Source organism: Camelus dromedarius, chromosome 16 (genome assembly GCF_036321535.1).
Source record: "Camelus dromedarius isolate mCamDro1 chromosome 16, mCamDro1.pat, whole genome shotgun sequence".
Taxonomy (NCBI): Eukaryota; Metazoa; Chordata; class Mammalia; order Artiodactyla; family Camelidae; genus Camelus; species Camelus dromedarius.
This window is the reverse complement of record NC_087451.1, coordinates 17,260,217-17,278,436: the sequence shown is the minus strand read 5'-3', so window position 1 is coordinate 17,278,436 and position 18,220 is coordinate 17,260,217. Positions and strand designations below refer to the sequence as shown.

General features: G+C 47.2%; 5 protein-coding genes across 9 annotated transcripts in view; 2 read left to right on the top strand and 3 right to left on the bottom strand.

The window, feature by feature from the left end:
* KIAA0753 (KIAA0753 ortholog) overlaps positions 1-4,204 on the bottom strand; it is a 57,342-nt gene extending 53,138 nt beyond the window's left edge. The window contains exon 1 of one of the 2 annotated variants that reach the window (XM_010983936.3): positions 3,882-4,204. The gene's annotated coding sequence lies outside the window, so the exon portion shown is untranslated. Of the gene's footprint in view, positions 1-3,782; positions 3,854-3,881 lie in introns of those variants that run through there. The other variant, XM_064495107.1, reaches the window with a different exon arrangement.
* LOC135323214 (collagen alpha-2(I) chain) lies at positions 55-3,708 on the bottom strand. The gene has a single exon (XM_064495106.1). The coding sequence runs from the start codon at positions 3,548-3,550 to the stop codon at positions 56-58; it is 3,495 nt and encodes a 1,164-aa protein (XP_064351176.1). The 5' UTR covers positions 3,551-3,708; the 3' UTR covers position 55.
* Positions 4,205-4,262: 58 nt separating the features above from the next.
* TXNDC17 (thioredoxin domain containing 17) lies at positions 4,263-6,485 on the top strand. The gene is made up of 4 exons (XM_010983937.3): positions 4,263-4,466; positions 5,031-5,112; positions 5,534-5,609; positions 6,246-6,485. The coding sequence occupies exons 1-4, from the start codon at positions 4,322-4,324 to the stop codon at positions 6,312-6,314; spliced, it is 372 nt and encodes a 123-aa protein (XP_010982239.1). The 5' UTR covers positions 4,263-4,321; the 3' UTR covers positions 6,315-6,485.
* Positions 6,486-7,661: 1,176 nt separating this feature from the next.
* Positions 7,662-14,189, bottom strand: MED31 (mediator complex subunit 31). The gene is made up of 4 exons (XM_010983938.3): positions 14,077-14,189; positions 13,153-13,230; positions 12,549-12,645; positions 7,662-8,034 (listed from the first exon to the last, which is right to left on the bottom strand). The coding sequence occupies exons 1-4, from the start codon at positions 14,102-14,104 to the stop codon at positions 7,842-7,844; spliced, it is 396 nt and encodes a 131-aa protein (XP_010982240.1). The 5' UTR covers positions 14,105-14,189; the 3' UTR covers positions 7,662-7,841.
* A 144-nt stretch (positions 14,190-14,333) lies between these two features.
* The window catches only part of C16H17orf100 (chromosome 16 C17orf100 homolog), a 58,233-nt gene continuing 54,346 nt past the window's right edge, over positions 14,334-18,220 (top strand). For all 4 annotated transcript variants that reach the window (XM_064495105.1, XM_031467891.2, XM_010983939.3 and 1 more), the window contains exon 1: positions 14,334-15,246. In XM_064495105.1, the coding sequence (XP_064351175.1) occupies positions 14,540-14,917 (378 nt within the window). In that variant the 5' untranslated portion in view covers positions 14,334-14,539 and the 3' untranslated portion in view covers positions 14,918-15,246. The remainder of the gene's footprint in view (positions 15,247-18,220) is intronic.

Sequence of the window (18,220 nt, the reverse complement as noted above, 5' to 3'; positions counted from 1 at the left end):
CCAACCTCTTCCCCCCCAGAGCCCCAGGATCCCCCCAACTTGTGCCCTACATATACTACTGGAACACCCCTGTCAATCTGTCCTCCCCCTCATAATTTTCTCCCAAATTGTCCCCCCTCACTCTGACTCCAGACCCTTCCCCAGTCTGTCTCCTCCCACTCTGCTGTGCATGCTGTCCGAAATGGCCAATGCCTGTTTCCCCCCTTGAATCCGGGGGCACATCCTCAGATTCATTCAATCCCACAGCCGTGCTTGTCCCGGACACTCCTGGCACATTCTCAGGGTCTGGTTCTTCCCCCACAGACCTTCGACAGCTCCATAACCTGGTCCCGCGCCCACAAGTGTAAGACACCCCGACTGCCTGGCTCCTCCCTGCCAGGCCCAGGAAAATTCTACCTCCCGACTCCCCGACTAAAGCCCCAGGGCCCTCTGTGGACTGTCTCCTCGCCACGGCGCAGCCTGAGACAGCCGCATTCGTTTCTTCTGCGCACCCAGTCACCCACACTGCGGCAGGCCCACGCTCCGCCGTGGGAACCCCTCCAGCTGCAAGCACCCCCCCAGACAGAGGGACCCTCACAGCCTCGGGGACAGCTCCATTAGGTCTCCTTCTCCACAGACCTGCGACACCTTCAGAGCCAGTGTTCCCGTCCACAGGTCCTGAAGCCCCAGCAGCCATGGGCACCTCAGTCCCCTGTCTCCTTCCCCACGTACCTGAGCCATCCCTAGAGCTAATATGGCCCACCAGCGGCCCGGGGACCCCAGCAGCTGTGGGGACCCTCGCAGCCATGAGAACACCAGCAGTCACCGGCACCTCAGCAGCCTGCCTTCTTCCCAATAAGCCCAAGAGAGCCCCAGAGGGCACCTCTTCCCCCACAGGCCTGGGCACCCCTGCAGTTGTGCGCAGCCCCGTGGCCACGGGTGCTCCTGTGGTCTGTCTCCCTCCTGCCAAGTCTGAGATGCCTCCAGGGCCCAGCTTTTCCCCCACGGGCCCAGGCACCCTGAGAGTGGCAGGCACCCCCATCCTGGTGGGACCCTCGGCATCTGCAGGTCCCCACACTGTCTCTCTCTCCCTCCACAAGCCTGAGACATCTCCAGAACCAGCCGCCTCTCGCACAGGCCTAGGTGCCCTGAGAGCCACAGGCAGCCCAGCAGCTGCAGACACTCCTGCTGTCACAGGTACCCCTGGAGTTGCTCTCCTTCCCGGCAAGTGTGAGAAACCCCCAGAGCCAGTCTCTGTCCCCAGCGGATCCGGCACCCTAGGAGCGGCGGGCACCTCAGCAGCCACAGGAACCCTGGTATTGTGTCTCCTTCCCCAAGACCCTGGGACAGCCCCAGAGCCCATCTCCTCTCCCCCCAGCCCCGGAACCTCAGGGGCCACAGGAACCCTGTCAGTCACAGGAACTCCAATAGCCGGTCTCCTTCCCCATGATCCTGGGAAGGCCTCAGAACCAGCATCCTCCCCTACAGACCATAGCTCCTCGGGAGCCATGGGAATCCCTGAAGCCATGGCTCTCCTGGCAGTATGAACCCTTCCCCACAGGCTCAAGTCATCCCTGGAGCTGTTCCCCTGACACCCGGAGCCAGGCACCCACCCAGCAGCAGGCACCCGGACAGGTACTCTTCCAGACCCCGGCACACCCACAGCCGTGGGCACCCCTGCTGGGGCACACCTGTGTTTGGGCACACCTGCTGCCTCTGACCTCCCCCCTGTCTCTGACAACACCACAGCCTGTCTCTTTCTACACAGACACAAAGCATCCCCATAGCTAGTCTCTTGAGCCACAGATCCAGTTCCTCCTAAAGCTGCAGGCACCAGAGCCTCTTGCTCCCCCATTGCCTGCCTCCTTTCCCACAGACTTAAGATGTTTCCACCGCATGTCTCCTCTCGGATAACCCTCGGCACCGCCTCAGCCAGAGGCACCCCCAGAGCCTGCCGCCTGCCCCACGGGCCTGGGAGACCACCATAGCCTGTCTGTCCTCCCATGGCTCCTGGAACCACCACAGCCTGGGCCACTCCCATGGGCTGTTCTGTCCCCCACAGACCCGGGACACTCCCACAGCCTGTCTCCTTCCCCAAAGCCCCAGCTACCCCCACAGGTCGTCCTGTCCCCCACAGGCCTGGGGCGTCCCCAGCACCTGCCTCCTGCTCTTCAGGACCAGATACCTCTGCAGTCTGTACGGCTTCCCATGACCCCGAGTCACCTCCAGAGCCTGTCTCTACCCACACTGCCTGTCCCCTTTCCCTGAATCCCGGGTCACCCCCACATCTCATTCTTTCTCCAATAGCACAAGGTACCCCAACAGGCTGTCTGGTGCCCCACGGGCTAGGGAGACTCCCAGGGCCTGTCTCCTCTACAGCTGGTCTCATCTGCCACACGACTGGGGCACCCACAGAGGTAGCTTCCTCCTCCATAGCTCTGAGTACCCCTCTAGCATCAGGCACTGCTGAGGCCTGCTCCCTCGCCCGTAAGCCTGTGGTATCCCCACAGACTGCCTCCTGTGCCAGTGCCGCAGGCACCTGCACTGACTGCTCTCTCTCCCAGAGACCTGGGGCACCACCACAGCCCAGCTCTCCCTCCACAGCTCTGGGTACCTCCACAACCTCGGGCCACCCCATGGTCCCAGGCACTCCCCTAGTTGCTCCTTTTCCCCAAGAGCCTGGGGCAACCCCACAGCCTATCCCTTCCACAGCTCCAGGCACCCCAGCAACCTGTCCTCTCCCTAGCAGGTGTGGGGCAATCCCAGAATTTGCCTCCATAGTCCCAGGCACGGTCACAGCCCAACCCTGCCCGCACAGGCCAGAGACCCTCTCATAGCCTGCCTCTTGGGAACGAGCTATTGACACTCCTGTGGCCCGGGGGAATGCCCTAGCCTGTCCTTTCACCCACGGTCCGGTAAGACCACCACGGCTGGTTTCTACCCACGAAGCCTGGCCAGGGACCCCCCTTTCAACGGGGCCCCCTCCTGCAGGCATAGGATGGAGCTCGACTCTGCTTCCTTCTCCACAACCTGAAGCTGCCCTCATAGCCTGCACCTTCAACCACAGTTCCAGAATGCTCTCATGCCCCATAGACCCCGGGCGACCTTTTCTCTCGCAGCCCCGGGGGCTCCTATAAACCGTCTCCTCCTCCCCAGTGCCAGTCGCCCACACACAGCCGGCAGGCCCCACCACCTGGGGTTCCCCCACAGCCCCGTTCACCCACACAGCCCCAGAGTCCCTTGCGGCCTCCACAGAGCCTGCAGTGCCAGGTGTCCCCGCAGCCTCATTCACCCCGGAGGCCTGGGCTGTCCCTTCCGCTTGTCTTCTCCCCCACGGCCGCCTACAGTCCTGCAGCCTTTCTGCGCCCACACAGCGCGCCTCCCGCACCAAGGACCTCTCCCGGCGCCTCGCTCCACGGCTTCGGGACGTCCCTGCACCGCATCTCTTCCCCCACGGCCGCCGGACTCCTCGCCCGGACCTGCTGGGCCCCACGCAGCGGCCGGGCGCCTCTGACGCTAGCTCGCCCCCGCGCAGCCCGGGCAAGGCCCCGCGGCCAGCCGCCCTGCTCATAGCCCCAGGACGACACCCGCCTTCCCAGCGCAGCTCCGGGGCACTTTCTGTTTCAGCACCAGCTCCCAAGGAGGCTCCACACACGCACTCACACACTCAGCTCCAGCTCTCGCAGCCTTCCTCCCTCCCAGCCCCCTACCCCCGCCCAGTCCTGGACGCCCGCCCCTCCCCTGGTCCCGGCCCCCCCCCCCCCAACCAAGCCTCGGCAGGAGAAAAGGTAAATAGGACCGACGAGCGGCAGGATCTGCCCCGGCTCAAGGTCTCCTCTACCCCAGGTCCATGACTCCTAGCGCAGCTTCCCAGAATCCCCCCAGCTCTGGCCCGAGCCCACCTGGCCTGGGGCGCGGCGCGGCTACCCGGAACCGGGCAGGGGGGCCGTAACTAGGCCTCGCTTCCGGCCGCTCGCCCAGTCGCCATGGCAACGGGCGCAAGGCGGCTTGGGAGCCGTTAAGGCTCCAAAGTCACCTAAAGGTCCAGGGACTGCGCAGCGGTAGGCTTTACAGCCACTGCTCATGGGGCTGGGGCCAGGACCAGTTTGGGGCAGAAGCCGGGGTTTTAGGGTGCAGCCAGCACGGGAAGACCTGAGAAGCGGAGCAGAATGACGGCACGGAGGAGTTACGACCGTCAGAGGCTCCCGTAGCACCCCAGCGCCTGGCTGGTTCCCTCAGGCCCCGCCCACCCGGAAACAGCTTCGCCCCGCCCCGCGTGGTGTCACTCCCCGTGGCAGCGTGACCCAAGAACACCTCTCGCGATCCCAGGCGCGCTCTCCGGATGGCCGGCTACAAGGAGGTGAGTGTCTCCGGCTACGAGGACTTCATGCAGGCTGTGGAGCAGCACAATGGCAAGACCGTATTCGCCTACTTTTCCGGTTCTAAGGACGCCGAAGGGAAAAGCTGGTGCCCGGACTGCGTGCAGGGTGAGGCCGCGATTCGGGGGTTGCTGCCCAGAGGAAGTGGCAGGAGGCCGAGGCTATGGCCAGAGAGCAGGGTGGAGAAGAAGCGGAAGGGAGACTTCTTGCTCCGGGAGTTCCAGGGGGCGATCTGAGCTATATCATCTTGCCTTTCCCTACCCTGTTCCCGACTCTCCTCCTGTCTTTCCCCGCCCCGCCAAAAGTGCTCTTCTACCATTCGACCCACGAAATCCTGGAATCTAGTTCTTTAAAACGTTTTCATTTCTCCAATATGATTAGTGTCTTACAGAAGAAGTGAGTTGGTCTCCTTTAGTTAAGTCAGCAAATATTTGTCTTTCATTGTTAAAGGCGCTGTGGCGCGGGGACAAATCGGGACTGAGTTTGTCTTTACCCTTAAAGTGACTCTCAAATCAGAAAAAAAAAAAAAACCGATTTCTGTTAACTTCCTCAGTTAACTCCAGGTTAAAGTCTGAGTACTACCAAGACCGAGGGGAGGGAAGAGGGACGCTGTTTATCAGTATCTGACTGTAGAACTGGGGTGTAATTATTTTTATCAACTTTTCTTGAAAGCTGAACCAGTCGTACGAGAGGGGCTGAAGCATGTTGGTGAAGGATGTGTGTTCATCTACTGCCAAGTAGGAGAAAAACCTTAGTAAGTGGCAACGTGTATTCTGTTTCCCAGACATGCACTAGACTCTTGCAAACTTAGGCGAGAATGGCCTGGGATTCAGGTTGAGTTCTAAGGTATAGTCGGGTAAGTTAAATAAGTAGAAGATATTAAATTCAAATTAAAAATTTGAATGTTCAGCCATTTGTATTAGTTAAGGGTAATTCAGTGAATTTGGCCTGATGTTAGTCCAGAACTTAACTGTCTTCAAATTTATTTTATATCTTAGCATATATTCACTTAAATGAAAACTTTGCAAGGAGAATAAGGGATAAGTCATAGACTTCAAGGTTTTTAAAATGTTTATAACAATGAATACTAAAAGACTAAATTATACCCAACATTAAGCAAACTGTAAGAAACCAAATAAATGTTTTTCATGATCATCTTTTTTTTCTTTTAATAGTTGGAAAGATCCAAATAATGACTTTAGGAAAAAGCTGAAATTAACTGCAGTGCCTACACTACTTAAATATGGAACAGTGAGTATCTTTCTTTAACTGTGTTGAGGATACAATTCACCCTGTCAAAACTCTTAACTTGTTCTGGATTCAAATTTGAACAGCTCTGGACATTTCATCCCAAACATCATGCGTTGCTATTCAGAACGCATTCAAAACACGACCTGGCTGTCCATCTCTATGGCCAATCCCAATAAATTATTAGTAATGCAAATATTAGGTCTTTTTCATACCTCTTAAAGCCAATCTTATTTTAAAATTCTATAAGCACTGTTGAAGAAAGTTGGTTAACATATAATGCCTTAAAACAATGGCATCAATAGTTGTTCTCTACTAAATTCATAATTCTAGGTGAAAAGTAAGGGCACCTCTTCTAGTTTAATCATGGCCATGGGATTCTAAATTAAAGAGTCAAGGGCAAGGGGAGGCATTGGGCTTGCTGTCTCCTGTTTTAGTCCACGGGAGCCAAGTATTTTAATGATTCACCTTAAGGCAAATATCTTAACTATTTTGTAAAACTTGTTACAACTAGTTGATAGTTTCTGAATGGCATAATTTCTCTGATCCAAGATTTGTGTCATTCAAGGCAGAACAATTCATTTCTCTCCTAATAACATTTTTGTAGCTGTGGGTTAAGATATGACTGTTCTCTTACAGCCTCACAAACTGGTAGAATCTGAGTGTCTTCAGGCTAACCTCGTGGAGATGTTGTTCTCTGAAGATTAGTAAGATTTGATGATGGCAATTGTGTCTTGATTTCATCAAGTATAAAAGAAACTGCATACTTGTTTTGAATTCATGTTAGCAGTAAATAAACGATGATGTAAAAAAATTCATATATGTCTAAAACAGTACAGTGCTATTAAAAATGCTCATGAAGCCCCGAGTTTGCTTTAATATATGGACTTTTTCTTTTGTTTTATGAGAGGGAGGTAATTGGGTTTATTTATTTATACTTGGAGGAGGTACTGGAGATTGAACTCAGGACCTCCTGCATGCTAAGCATGCGCTCTACCACTTGAGCTATACCCTGCCCCCTAATACATGGACATTTTTAAGCTACAGGTAAAGTAAGTCTTCAGGAGTGGCAGTAAGAGCACAAAGGAATGTGTTACTAGAGATGACAGAAATATCTAAAAGCCCCAAATAGTGCAGTAGACAGCCTCCAAGTCTCTAAAGGAGTTAGGATCTTTTAGCTTAAATTCCATTAATTTACAAAGAACTGTTATTCCTAAAACACCTTCTTTGGCTTTAGAATGTACAACTTAACCTAACCACTGGAGAGAAGCACAGCACATCCAACCCAGCCTCTGCTTAACGCTGGCAGCTGTTTATAGCTGTCTGAATGTGCTTCACTACCTGGGATGAGGTGGGTGGCAGAGGTCAGAGTCCATATAACCTAGTGGTGGGAAGGACTCCAGCCTGTGAGTCAGTCTCACTGATTATCACCGACTAGCTGTATAACCATAGGCAAGTTACTTAACCTTTCTAAACCTCAGTTTCCTCCTTTATGAACAAGGATTGCTCTGAGGATAAAATGAGAATGCAATTAAGCACTTAACATAGGGCCTGGTTTGTGCTATCTGCCAAATAAATGTTAGCTTTCTTTCCCAAGTGAGCACAAGTATTTGAGACTCCCCAGTTTTGTTCTAGTTTTAAGGTTGAGTCCACAATTAATAGTTAACCACCAATCTTCTCCCTGCCATCACTGGGTCAGAGACATAGCAATGATTCTTCCTTTAAGCTCTCTTGCAAAGCAGCTGGTGATCCTGTAGAATTTAAGAACCTTTATGCAGTTCCTGTTCTCTGATTTAAAGAGGTCATTGACTCCACTCCTCTCACTCTGAGGGGGCTCGGGTGGTTGACCTGAGGGACAGCAAGGTTCCAGGAGACAGACTTGCCCCAGGCCCCACTGTACATCAGGATCAGAGCTCAACTGAGAGTTTGGGATATTTGGTGGCCCTCTCCTTGTCCCACCCCCCACCTCCTTAAACTGGTCTAAAGCACCTAACGTTTTTATTCTTAGTTGACTGTGTTAAATACTCATAAAAGCTTACAAACCCACAGGGAAACCAAAATAGAACAATTCTGGTTTAACAGAAATAATCTATTAACAATAAAAAGTTCAATTAAATAGCACACTAACAGTTCTAGGTGCTACCACAATAAAGATACGTAGGAAGAGTCTTTTTTGCCTTCACTGTACAAAAGCAATATATACATGTCTTAAGAGCCTGGTCTGGATCCAGCTTTTCATTTTCCTGATGTGTTATTTTGCTGTTGCTGCTCTGCCAGGGCTTGCTGAAGACGCATCCGCTTCCGGGAATAGTGCTGCCAGTGCAGAATTTGCTGCTCATCAATAAATTTCGCACACTGAGCATTCACCAGCTCCTTGCGGAAGTGTTCATACTGGAGCAGTTCTAACATGTGTAAACACTGAGGGTACCTGGGGTTAAGTTTATAAGTTAATGATCGACGTAATGTAAGTCAAAAACATCATGCTCTAATTCAGTTACTCACTGAAATGATCCTGTAGCCTACCATTTCTGCAACGTTAACTTAGTATACTTTGGTAGTATAGTTCTTTTTTTCCCTGCTTATGCGGGAAAGCTCATCATCAACAGTCAGCAGTCAGGAAAATTTTCAAAAGTGAGAAAACTTAAGTTCAGAAAGATTAAATAACTTGCCCAAGACCACACAGTAACTGGTAAGCAGAGTCAACATTTGGGGGAAAATCAAGCTATTCTATTCTGATGGTTTCCAAAGTGAGGAACATGAACACTTTTTATTTTAGTAATTATGTGTTTAATGAAAATCTAATGGTTTTCCATAGATAATGATAAAAAAACAACTTTTACTTTAAAAGTGAGTCAATTTTAGAAAGAATTATGCACAAATATTGTATTCTAGTTTTCCATGGGGATATAACAATTCTGAAATTATGTACATATACTCTAAGATTGAGCAAATACGAAAGTAAATACACTGTAGATAGAAAGCCAAATTTTCTGGCTCTCAGAAAAGGAGTTTCAGATGAGGAAGGGGAAAGGCTAGAATGAACCCTGTTATTGAGTTGGAACTGAAAATATCAGTCTGCACTCGTGGTTTTTAATACAGGCAAGTAATAGAATTAGATACAGGTGTGTGTGTTTGTGTGTATACATACAAGTATACACACAGTTCCTAGCTTTGAGAGCTGAGAGAGCCTAGGAGCAATGACACTGTGGTACCAATGAGTACTTTGTACCCAGATCCTGAGTCTTAAACAGCATTATCCAGGGTTCTTTGGAGAAATGGCTGATTCTAGGGCTCACACAGGGAAAGTACAAGATAAGCCTGGAATATTATATAGCTCCAGAAAGAAAAATGCTCAAAAAATTATAGGCACATGTCAAAAGTGCTCAGTAGCCAATTTGAAGGGGCTCCCAATGGCTATATCAGGGATCACAAATGCAAGAAGATACATAATTATAACCTACAAGATAAAGAATCCAAGAGTCCATATTGATGTGACTTTTAAAAATGAATAAATAAATAAATCAGGAACAAGGAAATGTTCCTTCCTTACAAGTGAATTCTAATAAATGAATAGAAAATGATGGAATTAGAAAATCACCACAGTAAAAACTGTTTCAAGGAAGTATTTTCAATAGATGCTAAAGTTAGTGCATAAAAGAATGAAATATGAAGTGAGATATTTACATAGTTTCAAAGTATTTCCTCACGAGATAAAGTATTAAATACAAAAGGAAAAATAGTAACTTGATATGAAGAAAACTGGCAACCACCATCTCAACCAAGTGATCAAAATTAACATCACCAGTAGTGGGACACATGGACTTCCTGTGACTCCTGATATACCAAGAAGGATATAACATCACTTCTGTGTCACAATTAAGGGGAAAAAAAAAAAACCCAGATGAACTCAGATGAATGGAGACTAAGAAGACATGACAACAGAATGCAGCATGAGGATAGACTAGATACTATACCAGCCACAGACGTTAATGAGACAGCTGGCGAAGTGTGACTGAGGTCTTTCCCTTAGATAGTAAGATTAGATAATGTATTCGTGTTATGACTTTGATCATTGTACTATAATTATATAAGAAGTTTACATTTAGACTATCTGGCAGAAGAATACACAGGAATTCTCCTTACTGTTTTCCCAGTTGTTTTGTAAGTGAAATTATTTCAAATAGAAAAGACATAAAATTTAAATGAGTCAATCAAAAAACATTTAGTCATATAGGGGGTACACAGACAGAGCCAAATTGGACAAGTGGTTCTACAAATGACTAAAGTTTGGGGACAACACACTACTGCAGTGCTTCTTAACTTTTAACGTTCACATGGATCACTTCTTAAAATGCAGATCAGTAAGTCTGTGGTGGAGACTGCATTTCTAACAAGCTACCAAATGATGCCAACGCTGCTGGTCTCAGGAGCAGACTGAGGAGCAGAGCCCAACACCATGTTGTCCTCCAAACATACTTCAGGTTTGCTCTCTATACTCCAAAGATACATAGTTGCTTGTAATTGCTGGCAGCTATGCCTGGAATGCCCTACTCATACCTACCCTCCCTATTTCCTTTTCAGAAGGACATTAGTAGCTTAAAAAAAAACCTATCAGCTCTGCCATTCACCAGCTGGGTGGCCTTGAACAAGGTACTTAACCTCTCTTAAGGTTTAGTTTCTTCATCTGTAAAATAAGTTAATGTGACAATGAGGAAAATGATCTTCCAAGTAGCATTCAGTCAATAACTGTAATTCAGACATGCAGTGATCATTTATCGAACTTGTAGAAGACAATACTCAGAATACATTAAATGACAGAAAAAGGAACTATAAATATTTTGATAGGCTACAATTATAGCATTAACCAACAAGATGAAATACAAGAGGTACAAAAAGGAAGTCCTGCATTTAGATTTTTTAAAAATAAACAAGACATAAATGGAGAATTCAACTAATAACACTGACGAAAATAAGAACTGAAGTATTTCAGTTGACAAACTCCCAGCAAATCAACAATGTGAATCCTCGCCCCCTCACCACCACCCCCAAAAAGGTAATATAAACTTAAGTTGAACTAACAGAAGTTTAATGTCCATATGAAGGAAAAAAATGTTATTGGTCCACCGTACCCTGACATCTGAAGGCCTGTGTTTAGTTCTTGGCTGAATAACGTAAAGCACAAGAGTAAAATATCCAAAGGAGGGCATATGAGAAATGGCTGAAGGGAGGTGAGAAAAACTGTTGTAAGAGATACATCAAAGTTGCAGGTCCTGGCTATTCACGAAATGGTGCCAAGTGTCTAGAAGAGGCAGCTGCTCCTCTGCTCTAGCCAGTGGTTGACGTCGGAGAACAAAGACCTGCAATTACCAGATCTTCCAGAATTTTACAGAGTAGCTAGAAATCTGGAATGAAATATGAAACTTTCCAATCTTTAAAGGTTGGCAACTATTAAATGAAAACCCTGTGCAGAAATGAAATGGGGGTTAATTTGCAACCTCTCTTGAATTTAAATATCTGAAGAGATTGGTTCTTAATTAATTCAGGGACAAAACTCAGAACATGAGTTGAAGCTACATGGAGGTATACCATATTATAATATAAGGTAGAACTTTCTAGCATCTAGCTAACAAGGGAAATTGGCTGTCCCTGAACAGAGTAGTATGTGCTCACTGGAATCCTCCAGCCAGCATCCAATGACCATCTCAGCAATGTTGGGGATGAAACTGAACTTGATGATGTGTAAGGCTCAGTGTCCAACACTGAGTCTCTAAGTCCACATACATATAACCTATTGCAATCTATTTAAAAAAAAAAAAAAAAGTCTTTTCTCTGGGTTAGTAAATGAATAAGTGGTTTTTTATAAAGAGCTTGTAAGGGTACAAGGGGTCCTCCTGCAGGCAGAAGGATGTGGGCTTCATGATTCAGTTGGTATTAGACACAGATCAGAAAAGTGACTTGGATAAAGTAAACATTTGAAACATTTTCCTCTCAAACTTGTGGATAGGGAAAGAAAGACAAAAAGTTTCACCATTGCCTTCTTTGTTGAGGGAAAAAAAAAAAGTTTTACCACTGCTTTTTTCACTGCCTAGTTAAAACAAAGCAGAGGTGGCAGTTATTTTTTACCATTAAAAAGAAATAGGTTCATGATTAGAATACGCTTCTTGCAATTCAATAAACCTTAAAATGATAGCATCTGTTGCACAACCTGAATAAATAAATACATAAACATATATATACACATACACACATATACATATGGTTTGGCAAGCAGCTCCTAAGACTCAGGAAAGATTATCTCCTCCAGAAAACCCTCCTCACAAGTACCCCTTTCTACATTCTTTCATTTTCAGCCTATGGCTATGTCATTGCATACACAGATTGCAGGTTTCTTGGGGCAAGAAACCCAGTGAGAGTACAAGATAAGGTGAAAAAAGACAGGGCCAGATCAGTAGGACTTTAGCTTGAGGAAAAAGACTAGATTTTATTCTGCCTGCAAGGGAAGTCACTGAAAGGTTCTAATGGAATGCTGTGATTTACATTTGTAAGAGATCAAGTTGGGGCCATTCTTCCTCTCTTGGATTGGCCCACTCCTAATTCTCGGGAGTGTACTATCTTTCTCTATTTTTTTTTTTACTTCACTAATAAAAATCTTGCTTATATCACACTTAAAAAAAAAGATCAAGTTGGCATTTATGTAGAAAATGGTTTTGCTTTGCTTGCCTTTGGAGGTGGGATGGAAGTTGGGATACCAGTGAATAGATTACTAGAATAATCTGAGTTAGATTAGAGATAAGTGTGTCTTGTATTAAAGTGGTGGCAACTAAAATGCAGATATTCAAAGTATATTTTTTTCCAATATGAAACTAAGAAGTCTATTAAATATCAGTGTTTTGAAATATAATAAAGTATACACATATTTAGGACTATAAAAATTAAACTTACTTTAGATACTTGGCATATTCTGGTTCTTTCCAGTAAAGCAAGTACTTAAGATAATTAACAAAAGCTTTGTCTTTGAAGTAACCTCTCTGGGCAAGAACTGAAAGGCATAAAAAAAAAAAAAACACACCATCTGTAGAGCAAACCAATCCTTGGACTACTGATTTGCGACTCCTAACATAAACAAAGAATTTACTTACATAACATCCCCAACACCAACACATGCTAAATTCAAAACACAAAGGTTGCTCAATTTTATATATATATATATAGATAGATAGATAGATACATATATATCAGTATAAGTATAGCAGTAATTCCACTGAATTGAGAATATATAAAAGTAGATACTAAAGTCATCCTTTGGAATCTGCAGGGGGACTGGCTCCAGGAGACCCCGTGGATACCAAAATCCACAGATGCCCAAGTCCCTTATACAAAATGGCACAGCACAATGACTGGTAATATTGTCACCCTCCGTATCCAGGGATTCAACCAACTGCAGTTGAAGCCTCGGATACAAAGAGCCAACAGCACTATGAATTGCAACTCTTCTGTCAGAAATCATTAATTACTACTCAATTCAATGAGGTGCTCGACAACTTACAATTAAGGTAATTTGGGTTGGCTAAACACTGCACAAATTCCAACTCCAACTGAAACCGAAGTCGATTTCCAGCATCGTCTAGGAGAAAAGATAGCAAAAACCATCCAAAATAAACTCCTGTATATAATATTGATTTGTAGCAAGAAAACAGTAGTAAAGACACCTGACTAATGCTGAGATACATTTCCACATAAAAGAAGGGCATGGGTTGGTTTTCCTAAACTGGACGTGGGAGGAGAAAAACCTTCCTGAGAAGTCTAAGAAAAGCAAAGCCTTGATTAAAAGGAATAACTCAGACGTTTCTCTAAAGTTAAAGAGAAGTCATCAAAGAAAAGAATACACTCGTTTATTACTCGTAAGCCACTATGTAGGGATTTTAACAGCGATCACTGGAATAGGTTGTGGTAACTACGCTTTCCCGTATTTTAATAATGTGTTGCAAGTTGTTAAGCGATTAAGTTCAGCAGAAACAAAGGGAATGCTAAATTCATTAAGAAAAAGTTCAGAATGCAAGCTGAAAAGGACTAAGGCGAGTACTGAAGATCAAGGAGCGTGTGCTCAGGTGAGTAGCGTCAGTGGCAGACTAATACACAAGTCTGTCGACGATACTGAAAACTTCTGCAAGCTCATATGAGACGCAGAAAACAAACGGAGGAGGCAGTTTAAGATAAAAATCCTCTCCCTTAGTTTCGCCGAAAGCCGTCGGTGTTTGAATAGCAAGTGAGGAAAAGGAAATGACCACAAACCAAACTCTGAAGAAGCCAAACCACCTGTGCTCTTCCAGACGCTAGAAGAGATCCCCCAGTCGGAACTCTCGCCCAGCCGGGAGTTAGGCGTAGGAGGAGACCCCGGGGAAGCGGGAGCAGGTGTCTGAGCCCAGGACAGTTCTACTCGCGAAGAAGCGCGGCTCCGGGCGTTACTCACCTGTCTCCATAGCGACGGCCGCGGCCATCCCCGGCAGACGCTGAGACGCCAGCAGCCCCACACGGGAAGCAACCGGAGTGGCGGGGGAGATGCCGGAAGCCGCAGTTCCTCCTTCCTGCCGCGGGGCAGTGTGGGATGCTGGGGCGGGCACAGCCTCTCGCGGGGGCGGGTAGCCCCGCCCATCCCGGGCCCGCCCCAGCCTAGCCCCGCCTCCGCCCGAGCCGGCTCCTGACAGGCGAGGGGGCGGGGCGCGCGGCCCCGCCCAGCCTTTGCAGGAGGTCGTCACCTGCTCCCCACCCCAGGACAACCGTGCCTCCGCGTCCCTGTGTCGTGGCACTCTCGTGCACCCCTGGGGTGCGTCACAATGGCTTGTGCCGTCACTCCTCACCCCGTGACGTAACCCGCCGGGGAGCGTGAGGCGGTGGGGCCTCTCGAGGCCTGCTCGTCCCTGTTACCCCGTAGAATGGCCTCACCCCTTCGGGGAAAGCCCTCTCCGTCCCGGGGGGAGGCCGCCCGCTACGAGGAGACGTCGACTGTCCGCGTGGAGACCTCGTCCCACCTCGTGGAGACATCCTCCCGCCAGGTGCGGACATCTTCCCGGCATGTGGAGACCACCCAGCACTGCAGCGAGGGGCCCTCCATCTCCCCCTCTGGGAAGCGGCTCCCTCGCGTCCTCGAGGTGTCCTCCCAGCACGTGGAAACCTCCTCACAGCGTACGGAAACGTCCTCCCGCCAAGTCAGGGCCTCCTTCCTGCGGGTGGAGACGTCTCTGCACCGCGTGGAGAGCCCGCCGCGACGGGAGCGGCCAGCCGCCCGCCAGAATGTCCAAAGGGCCCGATGAGATGCTTCCTTTCCTGGGGCCATGAGAGGGCCATGGCCCTTGGCCAGGGCAGAATTGCAGCCAGTTCGAAGCCAGCCTGCTGCCAGATGGGCCCATCATCTTTGGTTTCCTGGAAACAGTCCACAAATCAATGTGAGAAAAAGCCAAGATGCGGTTTCGGGATTCAGCCAACATTCATTGACCCTTCTGCACCTTGGACCATCCTGCCTTTGACCCAATGAACTATTTTAACTATTTTAACTTAAGCCACCGCAGAAATAGTTTTCAGACCCTAGATACTGTGTAAACTGAGTTGATGGACGTAGAGGCTGTTTGAACCTCTGACCCAGGTGAGTTTTGGATTCTTAGCCTCCTGAATGACCTTCGCTGCTTCATATTTAGGGACAGGCAGCAAGCCGAAATCATGACTGGTGGAATGATTGTATACCTACCGAAAACTGAGGGGCAAAGAACAGGCTTTTCTTAATTAATTAGTTGGCCTTTGTTTATGTTTCAGAATAAGCGGTTCTTTGTGCTAAGCCGTTGTGCGTGGCAGCCCCAGCCACATATGTTTTAACATAGGCCAAATGTAGGTCAAAATGAAAAATGAAGGTCCACATCAGGAATCAAGAATAGTCTTAGAAGGGAATCTTGACCTGTGATTCGAGGAGGTGCAGGGGAGGAATGTTTACTGAGCACCTACTCTGCGCCAGGCATTATTCTAGCACTGGGGCTACAGCAGTGGCCAAGGCAAATAGGGTCCTGGTGCTTGGGGAGCATACACTCTGGTGAAGAGGCAGACAACAAATGACAAAATGAGAGTTTTCAGTTGTGATTAACACCATGAAGGAAATAAACAAGTAGTGGGATAGAGAATATATGTAAGGGGGTTCTTTAGATAGAATGGTCAGGGAAGGCCTTGCAGTTCAGGCAACATGTGGTCTGGGACTTGTGTAGTGAAGAGTGAACGGTGCAAAGATCTGCGAAGTGCATTCTAGGTAGAGGAAATAGCAAGTTCAAAGAGTGGAGGGGAGCAAGCTTGGAATGTTCAAGGAGCAGAAAGAAGACCAGTGTGGTTGGAGCTTAGAGAGGGAGAGTAATATATGGAAGAGAGGATGTTAGAGAAGTAGGCAGTGGCCAGTCCTTAGAGGGTCTTGAAAGCCACCATAAGGAGCTTGAGTTTTATTTTAAGGCCGAAGGGAAGACATTAGGAGGGTTTTCAGCATGGGAGTGACATGATGCAATTTGTATTTTTAAAATATCCTAGTTCTTGTGTGTAGGATGTGGTAGTTCTCGACCAAGGGTGATTTTTAGCCCCCAAGGAACATTTGACAATGTCTGTAGACTTTTTTGTCACAATTTGGGGGGTGGGAGAGGATGCCATTGGCATCTAGTGAGTGGAGACCAGAGATGCTGCTACGCATCCTAAAATGCGCAAGACAGCTACACACACACATGCACACACACAGACACCCTCCCCCCAAAAGGACTGGAGACTTAGTCTAAAATGTCAGTAGTGTGAGGCTGAGAACCCCTGATGTAAGAGGCAAGAGAGGAAGCAGGAACTCATTAGGAAGCTAATGTCATGGTCCAGTAAAAGTTGATAGTGGCTCGTATTAGGGTGGCAGAAGTGGAGCTGGAGAAGAGAGAGCAGATTAGGGGTGTGTTCTGGAGGTGGAGCTGACATGACTGATGGATAAGAAAGGTGAGGGAAGAGGAATAATAGAGAATCAAGGATGACTTAACTGAGTTTTGGTTTGAGCAGTTTGGTGTACGGTGGTGCCATTTACTAGGGGGAGAAATACTAAGGGAAGATCAGCTTCAGGAGGGAAAATCAGTTCTATTTTGGCCATATTGAGTTTCAGGTGCCATATTGAGTTTCAAGTACCCAAGTAGAGACACTGAGTGGCAGTTGAATGCAAGAGGCTGGCTACCATAAGAGAGGAGTGGATTGGAAATATAAAATGTGGGGTCATCAGGACATAGGTGATATTTAAAGCCAGAGGACTGAACGACAATCATCTGCCAGTCTATCTCCCTCGTTTTATGCCCCATGAGTGAATTTGAGATCTTGTTCTCCAGGGAGCACCAGCTGGATAAACACCTCTTCCCCTTCTGTCACCCCCACAGGATCTGCCTTGACCTACCCAACTTTTCCTTGCCTGTAGACATTTGGTAGGCATCAATAAGGGAGAAAATTTGCACTGAAGTGTGATGCAGATGCTTCAGAAAACTTGACTTTCACAGGCAATGTTACACTGTTCCTGGGAAGTAGGCCTTGAAGGTCCAAAGTTCAAATTTTGGGGGTTTTGGGAGGGGTTTGGGGGGAGTTGGCATGGATATCAATGTGTAGTCCTAGTCCCAGGTTCTCATGGGGTGGCTGAAGAACAGCTGAATTGATCTATAACAGTTGGTTCTCAACCCGAGGCAGTTTTGCCCGGCAGGGGACGCTTGGCAATGTCTGGAGGTATTTCTGTCATAACCCTGGGCGTTGGATGCTAATGACATCTGGTGGGTGAAGGCCAGGGATGCTGCTAAACATCCTACCATGCACAGGGTCATGTCCCCACCGGACCTCCAACAACAAAGAGTCACTTGGCCCAAAATGTCAATAGTACCAAGGTTGAAAAACCCTGAAGATTCTAGCAGCTTAGAAAGCTAGAGCATGGCCCATTAGGGGAAGCACTCCACTTCGTAGCAGATTTGCTGTGGGAAAGGGGTAGTGGCCTCGGTCAGATGTTGGGTCAAGAGCTCTCAGAGGGGAGAGATGTGCTGTTTTTTTTTTTTTGAGGAGACCTTACACCCCTGCTTTCAACAATGTGTGATATTTACCCCAGCTTTCTTTTGACCATTATTAGAACAGTGCATCTTTTTCTAACCTATTTGTGTCTTTATATTCAAAATTAATTTGTTGTTAGTATTGTATAGTTGGATCTTGTTTTCTTTTAGCTTAATAATTTCTGCCTTTTAATTAAGCTGTTTAGACAATTTATATTTTCTGTGGTTATTGATGTGGCTGGATTTAAATCTACCATCTAGCTGTTTGTTTTCTATTTGTTCCCTCTGGTCTTTGTTCCCTTTTCTTTTTTTTTTTTTTAAGATTAATTTAGTATTCTTAATTATTCCATTTTATCTCCTTTGTTGGCTTACTCATTCTTTTTTACTTTAGTAGTTTTCATGAGGCTTTATAGTATACATTTTTAAGTTATCATCTTCCACCTTAATGTGATATTTGTACGACTTGACACACACTGTAAGAATCCTACAAGAGTATCCTTCTGTTTTTCTTGGCCTTTTTGCTCTTGTTTTCGTACGTTTTACTTA